The sequence below is a fragment of the Labrus bergylta genome, chromosome 8 (assembly GCF_963930695.1).
Source record: "Labrus bergylta chromosome 8, fLabBer1.1, whole genome shotgun sequence".
Classification (NCBI taxonomy): Eukaryota; Metazoa; Chordata; class Actinopteri; order Labriformes; family Labridae; genus Labrus; species Labrus bergylta.
In genome coordinates, this window is record NC_089202.1 from 16,009,181 (window position 1) to 16,025,810 (window position 16,630).

Here is a 16,630-nt window from a genome sequence, read left to right on the forward strand (position 1 = left end):
AAGAAGAAAAATTACAAAACAATTACCTTACAAGTGTGCATCTGCAGCTCCACTCCTACATGAGTGTGTTTCATGTGTGTGCATGTGAGCCTGAGGATTAATTGTCGGGGGCCGCTGCAATAATTAACTGGACGTTGATTAATTCCTCTTGACTATATCACATATGACCTAAAAAAAAAAAGGCTCTTTCTCATATTTCCAACTTTTTTAATCTTCCTTTCACCATTTATTTCTTCGTTTTCATGTTTCTCCTTCAACCAAACTCTCTTTTCCTCATTTGTAACCCCCTCCCTCCTTCATTCTACTGCGTCTCTGGTTTCATTCCTCTGTGACTTTGTTCCCTCACAGCCTCTCTTCAACTTAATTAAGGAGAATGCCATACAGCTGTCGTTCTCTTGGCCGATAGCGTCCCTTTTTTCCCCCCACATCATATTGTTATTCATTAACACTATATGGTTGCCAATCAGGCACACAGCCCATGTTATTTCCAGGGATGGATGTGGCGGCACTTGCGATAATGACGTTTCTCCTCGTATCTCATTCTGGCAGAAGTGCGCCTGAGGATGCTGCTGCTGCTGCCATTTTGGATGAGTCCTGTTATTCCTTCATGTTCACTGGTCCTGATTATAAGGGGCCTCGCCCAGAGCAGTGGTAGCACTAGCTGTCAATCAGTGCAATGAATGCTGGCCACTGGTCAGAGGTCCACAGCTAAGGCCAGAAAGGCCAGCACTGATTGGCTGAAGACGCGCTTAAAATTCTCTAAGACGCCAATAGAGTTGTCTTTGTCATGTGTAGAGAGAAACAGCTCTCCAGACAATTTTTTTCCAAACAAAATCGACTCTGCATTGTCTTCGTCTGGCATCCTCTGCCACAAGCCCCCAACCTATTTCCACTTTCACTCTCATTCGATGTTTTTTTGATAGCTTCACTTCATTAAATGAAGGTCTATGTTTTTTCGTTCCAATTATCCTGACGGCTCATTACAACAACCTAGGAGACACAGGCTTATCCCTGGTCAGCTAGTATCCCACTCCCTTACACCATCCTTTCATCTGTTTATCACTCCCATCTGCTTTTCAGGAATCATTCTATATGACCATTAGTGTCTATCTTTTACATATATATATACACACACACACACAGTCACAGAGTATATAAGTGAGTTGCACATATGCAAATGAAACAAATCTTTTCCCCAAATCTCTCCCTCTCAATCTCTCTTTCTCTCTCTGTCTGCATCTCCCACACTCTCTCATGCAATTCAATTCTAATGGGTTTTATTGGCTTGGCGATTCATCTGAGTGCAGCAGCTCAGTTCAATTACATAAGGGAGCCCCCCGGGCTTTCAGCAGACAATCTGCAACATTCTCCTCCGAGTCACACGCACACGCATTCACATGCACCTTTTTGTATAGACACACACACATAAAAAAAAAATCCAATTTCTGTTTAACAATGGTGGCACAGAGATGAAACAACCAACACAGGCCACGTCCTTAACACATTCTGCAGAAACTTGCTCTGTGTTTTAGTGTGCTCTGTGATTTATTTCAACCTTTTTCTAACATTTATAACTATGACTTTGTAAAAGTTGCATAAAGTTATTTCATCCCATTAAGTTGAGCGCATATACAAGCACTCCGGTGAAAATGATCTAATTTTAGTGGTTCTAGTTTAGCTCAGTCGATAAATTGCCCCATAGGTTGTAGTCCTCAACGCTTCAGTCGCAGGTTAAATTCTCTTCTCACTTTGCCCTTTGATGCATGTCTACCCAACTCACTCCTCCTCACATTTCCTGTCTATCTTCAGCTGCCCTATTAATAAAGGCCAATGGGCCCAAAAATCAGCCATTTGCTTTGTAAATCATATTAACATCACTCTCTGAACCAGTCGATGACAAAGGGCCTCTGGGGGCAATTGCCAACTTTGCTTGGGTTCCAAAGTAGCCATCAGTTAGCGATAAAGGACTTCTGTTCAAGACTTCATTTTCAGTTTGTAGACTTTGTTTAAAGTCTGACCAGCAACTTGATAAGCAAATGAATCGCTGTTGAGAAATGACATCCAAGAGAGGGTTGTAAGCTGCACTTGCATTCAGATGTCTGTAGATGACTGCCAACGGGTTCAAGCATTACATTAAAGGGAAATGCGCTCCACCTTTTAGTTATGCACATTGGCCTTTTTCCTGCATTGAGCTCATGCCCACTGAAACACAAGTGGATGATACTACTTGTACTTTAAATGAAAAAAACACAGATCACTGAATCTGGTGCCTGCGCCTATTGATTATAGAGATGAAGATAACAAATTAAACAGACATTAAAGGTCATGGAATCACACACATATGTCGAGTTAAAAGTGTGACCATGCAGTGCAATAAAGCTCAACATCAATGCATCACATCTTTGCAGCCACTGGAGCTCCAGGGACAGTCTCCCACCTCCTGCTCTCAGTTCTCCTGTGCCAGCATTAAACATGCATCCCTTCACAGAGTAGCGGTGCCTAAAGCACCTGCGACAAATTGGTAGCCGCTTTTGCCTGAGTTTGTAGCCAGCGGTCAGACCCCCGATGGCAGATAACTCTCACACGGGGAAGGTTGACATGAAATAAGAAGGAAGGAGAGAGACAAAAGGGACCGCTGTTTTTCTGCACCTGCAATAAAATGATTCATTTTCTGCTGACTCATCCTTTACAACACACATCCTCCAGCGTTCCCTCCTTTTTTCCCCTCCCTCAGAGCACTCTGGGATTCCCTCTGGGAGGGCCAGGAGCCAACTCAACTGACATCCCGTTTATCTGACAAGCAGCAGTATTGAATGTTAACCTGCTTCCGACCTCCATCGTCCTTCTTCCCTTCCTTTTCTTCTTTGCTCCCCTCCATTTTTTCTCCTTCACTCAGTGGCTGTCAGAAACCTCGGCCTTCTTAGAGCGAAGACACTGAACTGCAGGTGAACCACGAACAGAGGGCAAACCGGTGGCAAGGTGAAAAACAGTTGAAAGGGCGTGGGAGGAGAGGAGAGAGATATGAGGAAATGGACAGGTGGTGTAAAAGAGGTGAGAACAGCAGGCAGAATCAAAAGAAAGGAAACATGATGAGGAAAGGGGGAGGCAATGGTGGATAGAACATAACAGAAGAGAGTCGTAGGAGAAAGAGAGACAGAGAGGTTGAAATCATTCTGACCACATCAGAAAATAAGCCCACAGAGAAGATGAGCGAGAGTGGGATGATACTTCATATTTTTTCACCTCCAAAGTCTTTAGGTATAAGTGAAAAGCTTTGCTACAAAATGAGATATTCACTTTTTGAAATAAAAAAAAAAACAAGACACCTACTGTAACATCGTGGGTGCAGGACTGGTAAAAAAGCAAACTGTGAATAAAATGTTTTGAGTTATGAGTCATCTCAACATATTTTACAGAGATGACTCATATTTATTTTCCATATTGACTGATGAACTTTGTGTTTAATCATCGGGAAGTAGCTCTTCACAAAAAGCATATTAAATCATGCATGGAGGTTTATCTGCATTGGCAGTGATGTATTGCAAACATGCAGTTTTAAAGTTATGTAACACCCAAAAAGGACTTTCATATAACTGTAATTATAACTTTATGAGAAGAGTTAATGTGACATTTCCTGGTGACAATTAGCACCAGGTTAGCCACATTATTAGCCGGGATTTACGAGAAAATAGAGCGCATTTTTCATGCATCTAGGTATTATTTTGATGGCTGAATAAACAACTCTTGAGTTTTTGAGATAAGGTTTGAAACATTTTGCCCACAAGGCGAGTCATTTTGTTTGAAATACAGCAAAACACTACTGATGTGGGGCTTCAGCGGGAGGATTTAAGAAACTGATTGCTTGAAATCTGCGGTGCAGCTCAGAGGAGCCGAAGCTCGGTTTATGTTGGTCGGATTTCTGGTCTTTTTTGGGCTTTGGTTGAGACAAAATTTCTTTTTTGACTTTAAATGTACCATTTATTTTTTTAGAGAATGAGGGAGGATAAGCATTAAAATAAAATGAAAAAAAGCAAGATAAATCTAATTAATGACCAGCACAGAGCAACGGCTGAAATAATGAAGATGAATGATGAAATGTAGGGAAGAAGAAATAGGCACGTAGGGAAAAAAAGACAACAGCAAAAAATGGTGAGGGAGGCGAGCTGAGGAGGATGGAGAAAGACAGAACATTTTTCTACAGTGGCGGCAACGCACATCAAAGCTTGACGTGTCTAACCTTCCCGGAAAGGGAGAGAAAAAGACTCACACAGAGATTGGAGAGCGGGAGAGGGAGGTAGGGGAAGTGGGAGGGGATGTCACCTTTCATCTTGCCACTGTTGCCACCCTGGATGCCTGTGGAAAGCTTCCATTATGTGTGCTGTTTGATGCAAGACGTGCACGTTTGAGGTCTGATCGTGTGTGCGCCAGTGTGTGAGGGGAAAGAGAGGGTTAGTGTGATGGATAGATGAGGGGGCGCTCTCCAATAGAAGCCTTAAAATGTTACATAAGATATCATGTCTCTATTCCCTCTATGAGTTCCTCCTCCTCTGATCTCCTGATCAGGTGCTCGGGCGCAGTGACAGGAGCAGCCATCAGGGGGGGATGTAGATCAAAAGGGCAACCCTGCTGAGTGACAGCAGAGTGCAGGTAATTAGGCCAAAACCACAAACATATTGGATGTGAAAGCGTAGATCTATCTAATGATGAGCTTTCTTTGTGGTTTAGCTCTGCTACTGTCCCATAAAAAATTCCAGTCCCAGTTTTTGTGCTTATTTGAGTGCAAGTTTACCCGGGCATTTCAAAAGTGGATTACACAACAGTCACATGAATCAGATCCTTGTTTTTTTTTTTCAAATGTGCTTCAAACTCAAACAGAAAGTTGTCCAATTTGTCACTTCTCCCTCCCAAAGATAACTTTATGGCGATACACGAAAGCTCCCAACAACATCGTCTTTGAGCCTTAGTGTGCAATTTTTTTTCTGGGCCATGCCGCCTTCATTAAGAATTCAGCAACCACAACTGAATCTTGGTGCAATGTGTTGGGAAAACTTGGAAAAAGCCCGACAACAAAAGCCCCTTACCCACATCTTTCTCCGACTCCTAATACTTCTGCTCTAACGACAAGCAAATAGGAATTGCCTGAATTTTAAATGCAACATATGTTCCACTGTTGTTTCCTGCCAAAAAAAAAAAAGAAAACTCAGAGAATCAACAGACTCAGCATTGCGTTGACACTTCTCACTAAATGCTAACTTCTGTCGTCCTTGTCTCCTACATGCCGGCTTGTTTTGTCACACTCATTCATTTGTCCAAATATCTTGTACCTTTATTTGTCGCACTCAAGGACTTGAGTTACTTTGAATTCCTTGTAGAGACGATCGGGTCACAGGGGACCAGATAAATTGGTTCGATACAAGCCTGAATGATGATGTTGGTGACTAGTATCTGAGCACGGTAGCCAACGTTTTCTTGAGGGATCAATATCTCTGCTGAATCAATTGCACAGGAGGTTTAGCAGAGGTTTCCTGCTGTGTACCAAATCAGGAAAACAAATAAAACCTGAAGACAGATGAGACAAGCATTCCCATTTAATGGATCTGTTGCCCAGTGTGAGAGTAGCCAGACTCCAAAGACAATGTGAAGATAAAAGTGTTTTCTTTGTAAATATAATCAAAACACAAGAAAGGGGAATGTAACAAACAAAAGATCTATTGAATATAACATTATTCACAACACTTCACAAACGCCTGGGAGACAAAGACTGGGGATGAAAACAAAAGAAGAAAAGAATCAAACTTTAAATGACCTTTAAAAATAACATAACATAACGGATACTCACCATACACCAATAAGGTGTAATGATCAGCAGCGCGTCCGTAGTTGTTCTGGGCCTGGCACAGGTATGTCCCGTTGTGTGATTGGCTGAGGCGGGAGATCTGGAAGGTGGGGCCAGAAATCTCCGCCCTCTCAGGTAAGGTGTCGTTAATCTTTGACCACTGGATGTTTCTCGGCCTAAAGTGAACACAGACAGCGAGAGACGTTTTATGTTTTATGTAGCAGAAATTCTGATTACTTATTGCTGGTTTGAGGCAGGAAATCATTTTGTGACAGGGTCAGCTGTGATAGTATTCACTGCTGTTTCTAGTTTTTGAATATCACATTTCTGGATGGAACAAAACATTTAAGGATGTTGCCTTGGTCTGTGTCTCTGGTAAACAATCATGCTATTTTTGTCTTATGTATCAGCAACATGACTCCAAACTGCTAAACTCGAAGCAAATTGGTCTCTCTTAAATATAGTTTCAAATCCCAGTTGTGCAAATCTCTGAACACAAATGTCCTCATATAGCACACTTTGTTCACCTTTAAAAAATGCAACACCTTAATAACCAATAAGTCTCACTCCTCCTGTACAACACAATTGGAAGAACACATTTGGTTTGTACACATGCAGCAATGTAAATGCTGTTTCCGGACCAAAAACCTTGCACTTTACCGAAACAATAAAAAGTAGACTTATTTCAACACACTTTTGTAACATGGCCTCATGAAGCCAAAAGGTACATGGTCACTTTTGATAGTTTGAATTGATCACGTCAGTGTTTATTTGATACTCTGGAAGACAGATGCATATACTAGCTGTGTGTATTGTTGTGGTGGAAGAATCTTTACTTTTACCATTATTGCTGACATTGTAGCTATGAATCCATCGTATTCATTTCTGTTGTTGTTGCTCTGTTTGGTACTATCCTTCTCCCTTCATCTCCATCTATCCAACTTTACAAGCCCCACACAGCTTCGGCAGATGGCTGATCAACATGAGTTTGGTTTGTTATATAACTATGAGTAAGGTCTTTTTGGTCCTTTTGGGGGCGATTTTGATTAGCTGCTGAAGTTCGCTACAGGTCAGCCTCGAGTCAGATATCGCCTGGTTTTGGTCAGATTTGGAGGGATTGTGAAACATGTGAGAGCAGCAGTCAGAGCTGGACTATGCTAGCTGGCTGTTAATGTTCATTGATAACCTGCAACATGTGGCCAGTCGTTTTTTCTGTCTGTTTCTACAAAATGTGTTTTAAAGGAGGTGTTGGCACATCTAACTATCTCATGACGTAGGTGCGTAGGACCTCAAACTTTCACATTAAAAAGAAAAAGTCCAGCTCACTAAAATGGAAATGGAAAAAATATTTCGGTCCCTTAGGTTCAGAGGAACCGAAATATTGTGATTTTTTTCTAAATTGGTGAATAGTAAGAGTAGTGTGCAGGATTTTTCTTTTCAATGTGTCTGTTTCTACAAAAAAAAAAGATGATGGGACATGTTGGTGTTGAGATTTTAAGTTGTTTGAAGTCATATTGGGAAAACAAAAGAAATTTAGCAACTGCTTATGACTTTTGTTTCTTGTAAGGAGCACAGAGGTACATGACGTTGTTATTGAAAAAATCAGAATTGAATGAGGAGTAATTATGAGTAATTCGCAAACACAACTCTCTCTCATGCGATTACCAACTACTACTCTAGTAGTCTTAAATCAATTTTGTAAAAACTGAATCGCTAAAAGATATCAGAAATGAGAGTAAAAGAAGACAGGGGATCAAATCTGTGGCACAGAGTGATGCTATAAAAAGAGGGGTGAAGACGGAGGGTTAGAAGCCCACAGGGGGACGATGACATGAGAGGAAAGTATAAAAGAGGCTTGGTGAACCAGCCAATGGCATAAGAGGGTTGCATCCTGACAAATAATGAGGAGATTGATGGTCAGAGGGCAGTCATGGTGTGAAAGGGTTGGCAGCAGGGACAGGGGGGAGATGAGAGTGGAAATAGGGTGTCAGGTGTGCATGGTGGAGAAAAAAGAAGAAGAAGAAGAAATACGGCTGCTACTCCAGGTGGAGGAAAGACGGAGGGGAGAAGAGACGGCGCGGTGGGAGACGCTGGGAAGGAGCACACTAAACGAATTGGTCATGAAAGATGGGCAGGCAGAGCAGACAGGAGGTGCGAGGATTACGGAGACATCCTGGGGAGCAAAACTGTGTGTGTGTGTGTGTGTGTGTGTGTGTGTGTGTGTGTGTGTGTGTGTGTGTGTGTGTGTGTGTGTGTGTGTGTGTGTGTGTGTGTGTGTGTGTGTGTGTGTGTGTGTGTGTGTGTCTGGCTGAGTGTCACTGCTCCTGCCACCATGGCCAGATTACCAACCTGACTCATCTGGGTTCTAATCCCTCAGGACGCCTAATTAAACCTCTTTCTTGCTTAGTCACACACACTCTCTTACTTTTCCAACACACACACAAACAAAACTTCTTTCTTTTCCTCTAACACACGCACACAACTATACTCACACTCCCATATGCTGTAATTCTGTCAAATGCTAACACACAAACAAGCAGGCAATTAAACTACAAACTGTCAAGTCTTCACTGCTTCTCTAAAACAATGAGTGTCCCCCAACACAAAAAGGAAGTGGTGTATAATTGGTCATTAATAGTTAACAGGCTGTTAGCAGGTCAAGGGAGCGAGCAAGGTGGCGACAATGATTCTGTAATGTGTTTATATGTGTGTGTGTGTGTGTGTGTGTGTGTGTGTGTGTGTGTGTGCGGTCCAGTGTGGGATGTGGGTCAGTCAGGAGTGGCCTGCTGTCCCATCTCTTATTTTCACAATCACATGCATGTGTCACATAAACACACACACATATACACAGTGTCCTCAACCAGCCGTTACAAAGCTTTGGCGGGTCTACAGCCAACACGCTTCTTCTCCAGTCCTCACTGTGGGATTTCACACACACACACACACACACACACACTTGGCTGCATGAAGCTTTACTCGGGGAGCTTTAGTGGACTTGCTGCCCACAGACAGACGGACCATCTAGGACAGGGTTTAGGAGCTTAGGACCCAATACCCTCCTGGAAAGTGCACAAAGGGATGCGAACACACACTAGAGAGCGGATTTGTTTCAAAGCTGGCTCTTAAAGTGTTGACTGCTGATTTTGAGTCGACACACACACACACACACACACACACACACACACACACACACACACACACACACACACACACACACACACACACACACACACACACACACACACACACACACACACACACACACACACACACACACACACACACACACACACACACACACACACACACACACACACACACACAGGCACACAGGCACACAGACTCACATACAAGTTTGGGATCTGTCTAAAGCTCCTTTTCTTTTTGTCCTTCATGCAATAAAATACGGATCAGGTGTTTTTTATCCATCCCTCGAACATGAAATGTTGGGTGACACTGCAGATACTTCACAACTCTTTTGCTCCTGCAAACCTACCTGCAAGAAATGACATTTGTATATCAATTATCCCTTTCTCTACTTACACTGTAAGGACAATGTACAATGTCGTTACCACATTTTGTTTAGGAAAGTGTTTATTAGATTTGAGCAAACAATACATTCAGTACTGTGCTGGAGTTAAATGTGTGATGTTCAGTAGCTCAGTCTGTAGGGACTGGTCAGGCAGCTGGAGAGGTGCAAGTTCACTTCCTGAGCACTGCTGAGGTGCCCTTGAGCAAGGAACTGACCCCCCCCCACCAGCTCTGAAGCGCTCAACACATCGCTTACATCTGTCCATTAGTGCATGTCCATAGGATCCTGTTTGTGCATGTGTGCGTATTACTGCCTATGTGTGTTAATCAAGTACATCTAATAAAAGGGATGTTTGTTTTTTCAGTCAGCAGTAAAACATTTATCTATCATGCAAAAAAACAACAACATAAAACAACACTTTACCGGATAAACGTCTAGTACCAAATCATTGCCTGTAAATGTAGTTTTGCAAGTCAGACAGTGTGCAGGAGTTTGCTTGCAAGTTTTGGACACATTACTCTCCTAAGCATCTGTCTTATAAAATAAATGTGCAAAGTATTTTTCTATTTAGATAAAAAACAATACAATAAGTTAAAGTCCAGTGTCAATAAATACAACAAGCAAGGAAAATAACACCAGCACACAACTCGTCTTTTGAAAAGTCAATGGCAGCCAGGACAATTAATGCAGGCGGTATCTGCAGCCGGAGTGAAGAAACTTAAACTACATTCACAAAGGATGACTTTTCCCGCCCTGTGATCTGTCACCCAAAACATACATTCTGTTGCATATCATTTGTATATGAACCTCATTTCCAGGCGACAGGGCTCCGTTGTTTTGATTAAAACCTCGAAGCATAATGTGTCTTATCACGTCGCTTTCATGATTACAAAATGTCCTGTTTTGTTTTGATGACGCTGGTAATATTGAAAACGTTCATGTGATTTATTAGTCACCCCTGGTTTAACTTCAATTGTACTTCAACAGATGATGCATTTTGGATTGATTGGCCCAACGGGGGCCTGCATCATTTGTGGAAGACAGCATGTGGTTGTGCACAATTTCCTGCTCATTTCTAAGGATAGATTTTTTTATAAAGAACTGAGAGATCCTGCAGTAATTACAGGGGGAATACGTTGAAGTTGTTCCAGATTAGGAGTACTTGGTAATTACTTGAAGTTTCCAAGCGAAAACTCTGGAATTATGTAGGCTGGTAATTATATAGAAAGAGGTCAGCGTGGTGTTGATTTTGAACAACACATAATAAAGGAAGGGTGTCTTTTTTTTGGCTCTAGCTATTTCAGGTTATTCAGGACGATGCTTTCATCTATCTCTTTGTTTTTTTTTTCTGGAACCCTGTACAGAGAGCTGATAAAGCACACATGTTCACACACATCTGGTAGCAATCCAGAAAGAAAAAAAAACCCCAGTATATTTTGCTGTGGTTGCTAAAAATCTCCTCTGGTACAGGTAGAGGTTATTCAAGGACATTTCCACTATAGCTCATAAGAAGGAGGGGATTTGTTGAGCAAGGTGGATTGTAATTACAGGAAGATAAACAGTGTATGAAGAAAAGCTGTCTGAGTCCCAGATCGCCCCTCATGTTCATGGAAGTGTTCAGAGTCTGGAAATGCTTTCATGTATTTTTTTTTTGTGTTTTAAAAATAAAATCTCAATTGTCCTTCATCAGTTTAGTCTTTGGTGGAGGTAATCTAGATCTTAAGTTCTGACTCTTTCTATCATTGCAGGTTGCTATATTTGAGCTTATTCTACATTACACACAAACATGTGCTCTGGGTAAATGCATGAACTCATCTCATCATAATCCAGCAACAATCATACCCTCCAAACAGATTGCCAGAATGAAAGCAGAGCCCCTCAGGCTTGTATCCGTCTGTGTTGCTGCTACCTGCAGCTACCAGCTGTTTGATGATGTTACCACCTAAATGTCGTTCTCGCAGCAGCTTCAGAACCATTCCACAAAACACTCTAAACTGTATAGTTGCGAAATTACCATTTTAGGACATTTTTGTGTTTGTGAGGGTTGTCATTGAACTTGGCAACCCTCCCGCATGTTGTCGTCAATCACATGCTCATTGTGTATCATTAAGCCGATTTTGTCAAGGCTCGAATCCTTTGTTGAGACGAAACCTTTTATTCTGTCTGATTTTCGTGTCAGAAATGTATTGTGGCATGAGAGGAAACACATGAACACACTGCTAATGTATGAAAAGCCCAAAGAGCCTCATGAGATGTGTGCCATCTGGTTCATGCGCCAGAGTCTTTTCTTTGGAAGCTGAGTGCAGGTATGACTTGTATTTCTTTTTAAAGGACTCTTTGAAGTACTTCAACCAGCCATCATACTTGTTTAACAGAGGCCTCCAAAATCATTCAGATGTAAGCAGACAAAGGAGTGCGATATGTAAAGACGTGTCTTAATTCCATAGCTGCTTTATTTCCACGTTATATTTTTACTTATAGAAATACACATGATATCATCAGTTCAGAAGATGGTTGGAGTGTTTGTGTAATATTTTTAAACAAGGGGAAACTAAAGCATCTAATGTTGAGTCAGTGTAACTCAGACTCAGCAGAGTTAGCGATCTCTTTTAAATTCCTTCTTATGAAAATAGTTTTTATTCTTGAAGATTTATTTATGTCTTCAGGCGCCGATGGACTAGTGGTTGTTTTGCCTGCCCCATGTGCATAGGCTACAGTCCTCAAAGTGGACGGCCCAGATTCAAATCCATCTTTTGCCATGTGTCATTCCCCACACACTCGCTCCCTGACTTCTGTCTCTATCCACCGTCCTATCTCTGAAATAAAGGCAAACTGAGCCCAAACAATAAATCTGGAAAATATTTACATCGGAACCCCTTTTTATGCATGTGATTTTGTAACTGGTCTGTTATTTTGCTGCAAATGCAAAGAACTTTGTAACACTGGATTTTGAAAACTGTTCTTTAAAACATATAATAAACTTAAAGGTGCTCTATGGAGTTTTGGTGGAGAAATGTGAAAGTTGGAGATATTTACAGATTGTGTGGTTTATGTTCATAACTCTATACACAAACTATCCTTAGAGGAAAATGGTTTAAAAATAAAATACTACGTGAGAAGTTATGGTGGTGGGCCCGCAAAAGTGAAAGCGTAACCCTCCTGCTCGCTTTTTAGCTCCAAACAATGTTCCAGGGACTTATTATTTCCTTTGATAAAGTTTGTGTATTTACTTCAGAAAATATAGCATAGAATTGTTTCACTACCAAATCTACATAGTGCACCTTTAAGGCAGGTCACAGACACACACATGCATACAGACTTACAGGGGGTTCCCAGTCACGGAGCAGGTGAGGCTAAGCGAGTCGCCCTCTCGCAGAATTCCCGTAGGAGGAACAATTCTCACTGTGGGTGCAACTGTGGGGAGAGAAAGAGAAGGTGTATTGAGAAAACGAGCATTTGTGCAAGAGAGCAAACAAGAAAGGCTCAATGGAACAAAATGGATCAAAGTGATCAAAATAGAGCCACGTTCAGAGACAACAGGAGAATAATCAGGAATGCGCGCGAGACAGTGTAGGAACAAAGTGGAGGAACAAGGGAACGGTGAACTCGTGGCAGGAGGAAGGGTCTTTAACATCTGTTTCCAAGGCAACCAGCCGGCAAAGCCCATGAACGAGACACCTGTTATCATAAGCAGCCCACCGCTCGGGCAGCTGCTGTACTGCACTAACTTCAGCAGCAGAGCGATGGGAAGCCAAATCCTCTCTGACAGTCGGTCATTATTAGCAGTTCTCTGGCTGGAGGAACCTCCAGCAGCACAGATTGACAAAAGTGTTGAATATTAATCATTTGGATTCATCAACAAACAAGGGTACACAAGTGGCAATTAACTGCAGTTAGAGATGGATGTAGTAGGACTTGTTGCATGTGCATAATACCGCCAACTGTAAATATCTACGCTTTATACAGCTGTGAAAGGTTTGTAGTACTGAGATTCGATATATAAAATTATAGAAGTCAAATTTAAATATGAGTATTAATTCATCATTTTGTAATGCACTTCAGAATATGCACCCTCCATCCCATATCCGTCCATGTCTCTGTCCAGGCCATGTCCTGTTGAGGGGCAGCTGGGCATCTGATGTGTGTTCAGTTAGGTCCTCAGGGCCTACCTCACAGAACGAGGCTATCACTATTTGTTTGTTTGTTGCATGTGGTTGTCTTTGTCCGTTATATCCACCCTGTATCCAGAGCTGTATTTTTCTCCTATAATTTTGAAAAAAATAAAACAATATATTGTCTAAATAACAAACTGTTAGGATTGAAAGAAATTGAGAACCTGAAGAAGTGTCTATTTCTATTTAAATCTAAGTAAATAGTATTGTTGTATTAACTAATCACTGAAAATATTGTTCTAGTCCTAGCTTGTTAGATAGGGTCATATCTTTATATAATATCTGCGTTGGCAAATACCTCACGTTAAAGAACTACCCCTAACACTAACCCTAACCCTAGGGTTAGGGTTAGTGTTAGGGTAAGTGTCAAAACTAAAGCAGCATCAGCAAACTAAACACATTTGACAGGATTAGGACTAAATAGACAATACATATAAAGATTTATTAAAGACTTTTCTAAAAGTGATAGATTAATGCTGTCTGATAACTCAAAGATTAAACCTACAGAACCCACTGCAGAGAATAAAGCTTACAATAAAAATAACGTTCTATCTGAAATTGTTGCCCTGAGTGAAAACTAGACTTAAGCCAATTATACATTTAAATCTCTGGCAGTGTTATGATCACTGTTTGCTTTTAGCCTGCCTCGCACAGACATATGCACAGAGATTGCAGAGCATTACAACTTGTGTAAATAGGCCAGAAAAGATTCCTCAGTCTCAGAATTACAATGGGATCTTTGCTCACACTAATGTGACTCAGGTTAGCTCAGTTGGTGTTGCTTAGCTTCTTAAGCCACGACCCTAACCTGGCTGCGGGCCTGCTCCTGCCAGCTCCCTGCACGACGAGATTTGAATGTATGAGGCTTTGATGAGAGCGGGTCTCAAACAGGGGCAGCTCAGAGCATCACTCTGCTTAAATGTTGGGCCGAGTATAAATGAGCATCATTCTTAAATGAGATAGCCAACGTTTGACAAACGAGGGTGCTACCCCTGACAAAATCATTGCTGGCATTAAAATAAAATAATGAACAGGAGGGAAGTTATAACTTGTGAGACAGCAACACAGATGGAATAATTAACGATTCTAATACTTGGCCGTGAACGACCTACTCCATTTGTTTCCAAGATGGATGAAAAGTGCTTTGATGTAATGCGCTTAAATACAAACAGGCTGCATGACGTCGTAGAGGCTTACAATACACATCCAGGCGGTAGTGTCGAATCCTCTTCTGCCCGCCCAGCGCTGGGTGGAACGCCTCGCAGCTCAGCGCTGCCCCCGTTGTCTTTCCTTTCTACTGGGATCCGGATGGTGCTGGACACGCTGAACGTCTTCCCATTGTCCTGCTGGGACATCACACCTGAGGAGAAACAGGAGGGATGAGATGATGGAGAGGAAGAGGACAGGTGGGGTGGGGAGGAAACAAGTTAGCAGCCAAAATCATGCCTTTTTTCCTGCAGGGATATCACAGGAGGGGGAAAGAGAACAGGGAATGAGGAGAGTTTTGGAGGAGAAGATAGAGTTGGAGAGAAGCAGCAGAAGTAGACAGAAAGGAGGAAGAAGAAATTAAGGAGTTGTGGATGAGGTTTTTACAGCAGCACTTGTACCTGAAGAGAGGAGTATGAGAGGTGGAGGACAGAATAAGAAAAAGCAATTTGCATCTTTATTTCATGGCAATTATGAGCACAAGAACTGTTTGTTTGCAGATGGTAAATTAAGTGAGAATTTTGTGAGTGCGTGAATGAAAGAGAGAGAGAGAGAGAGAAATGGGGCGAGAAAGGGATGAAAAGAGTGAATATGCATAGAGGAATTGAGATTTGAACTGAGCCAGACTCAGAGAGAGGAGGGGGGGGGGGGTGATGTCAAAGGAAACGGGTAGGAGAAGAAAAGCAAAGAAGGCGAGGGAGTCATAGAGGGAGAGAGGAGGGCAGCAAATCGGGCATATGATTGATGAAGGGGGGTGGGGGGGGGGGGGGGGGGGGGGGGTCGAGCGAGGAGAGCTGAGGCGACACAAGCCCAGACATGAAAGGGGGATGATAAGAGTTCCAGGCCAGATACAGGGAGGGAGAAAGATGGGAGAAGAGAGGAGGGAGGAGGAACAGAGGGGTGACACGGTCACGTATTGGGAGTTTGTGCATGTTGAGGCAGAATTTAACAATATTACTTATATCGCGCTGAGTTTTCAATTATTGCCACCCAGCAAATGAAAGTGAGCCCAATCGAAGCGTGAGAGAGGCCGGTGGTGGGTGCAGATGAGCAGGAAACCGGGAGCGGTGGGAAGATAGGGTCTTAATTAAAGAGTACTTTCCCATATCTGCTGGGATCTGCTTCTAACCTCTGGTGTCACAGTTCATTTAACTCAGAGCCAAAAAGAGAGGAGAGCAAGGGAGGGTAGAGGCAAGGAAATGAGAGGAAATGAGAGTAAACAGGTGAAAACAAGAAGAAAAGGATACAAAAGAGGATAGGAGGAGAGGGGAGAAAGAGGAGAACAGAGGGATTGAGAGGAGAAGAGGCAGAAGGGAGACAAGAAAGAAGACATGAAGAAATTGAAGAATTGAAGAAAATAGGGGAAGAAACAAGAGAAAAGGAGAGGAAACAGAAGAAGAGAGAGGAGGACATGGAAATGGAGGAGAGAAGAACAGGAAGAAGACCAGAGGAGGGGAAAAGATCACAGGAAAAATAAGAGGAGGAAACAAGAAAATATGGGAAGAAAATGAGTGAAGACCATGAAGAGAGAAACAAGAGAATAGATAAGGACACAAGACCAAAGGAAAGGAAACGTGAGAGGAGAAAAGTAAACAAGACCAGGAGAGAGGAGAAGAGGAAGCCAGTTTTGAAAATAGAGAGAAGAAGGAAATGAACGGAGATCAGAGAAGGATACAAAATCAAAGGAGAGGAAATAAGACAGAAGGAAAGGGAATAGGATTAAAGAGGGGAAAAGAAAAGACAAGACAAAAGGAAACTGGACATGAGAAGAGGAACCAGGACAACAGAGGAAGAAACAAGAGGGAAAAGAGAGAGAGGAGAAGAAGCAAGATATGAGAGGAAATGGATGAGGAGAGGAGGAAACAAGACCAAAAGGGAAGGGAA

The 16,630-nt window shown here is 42.2% G+C and overlaps 1 protein-coding gene across 1 annotated transcript in view; it reads right to left on the reverse strand.

Annotated features, from left to right (window-relative positions):
* The window catches only part of cadm4 (cell adhesion molecule 4), a 163,537-nt gene that overhangs the window by 8,567 nt on the left and 138,340 nt on the right, over nt 1-16,630 (reverse strand). Inside the window, 4 exon segments of the mRNA XM_065958088.1 lie at nt 5,840-6,012; nt 12,692-12,782; nt 14,738-14,819; nt 14,821-14,900. Of these exon segments, the coding sequence (XP_065814160.1) occupies nt 5,840-6,012; nt 12,692-12,782; nt 14,738-14,819; nt 14,821-14,900 (426 nt within the window).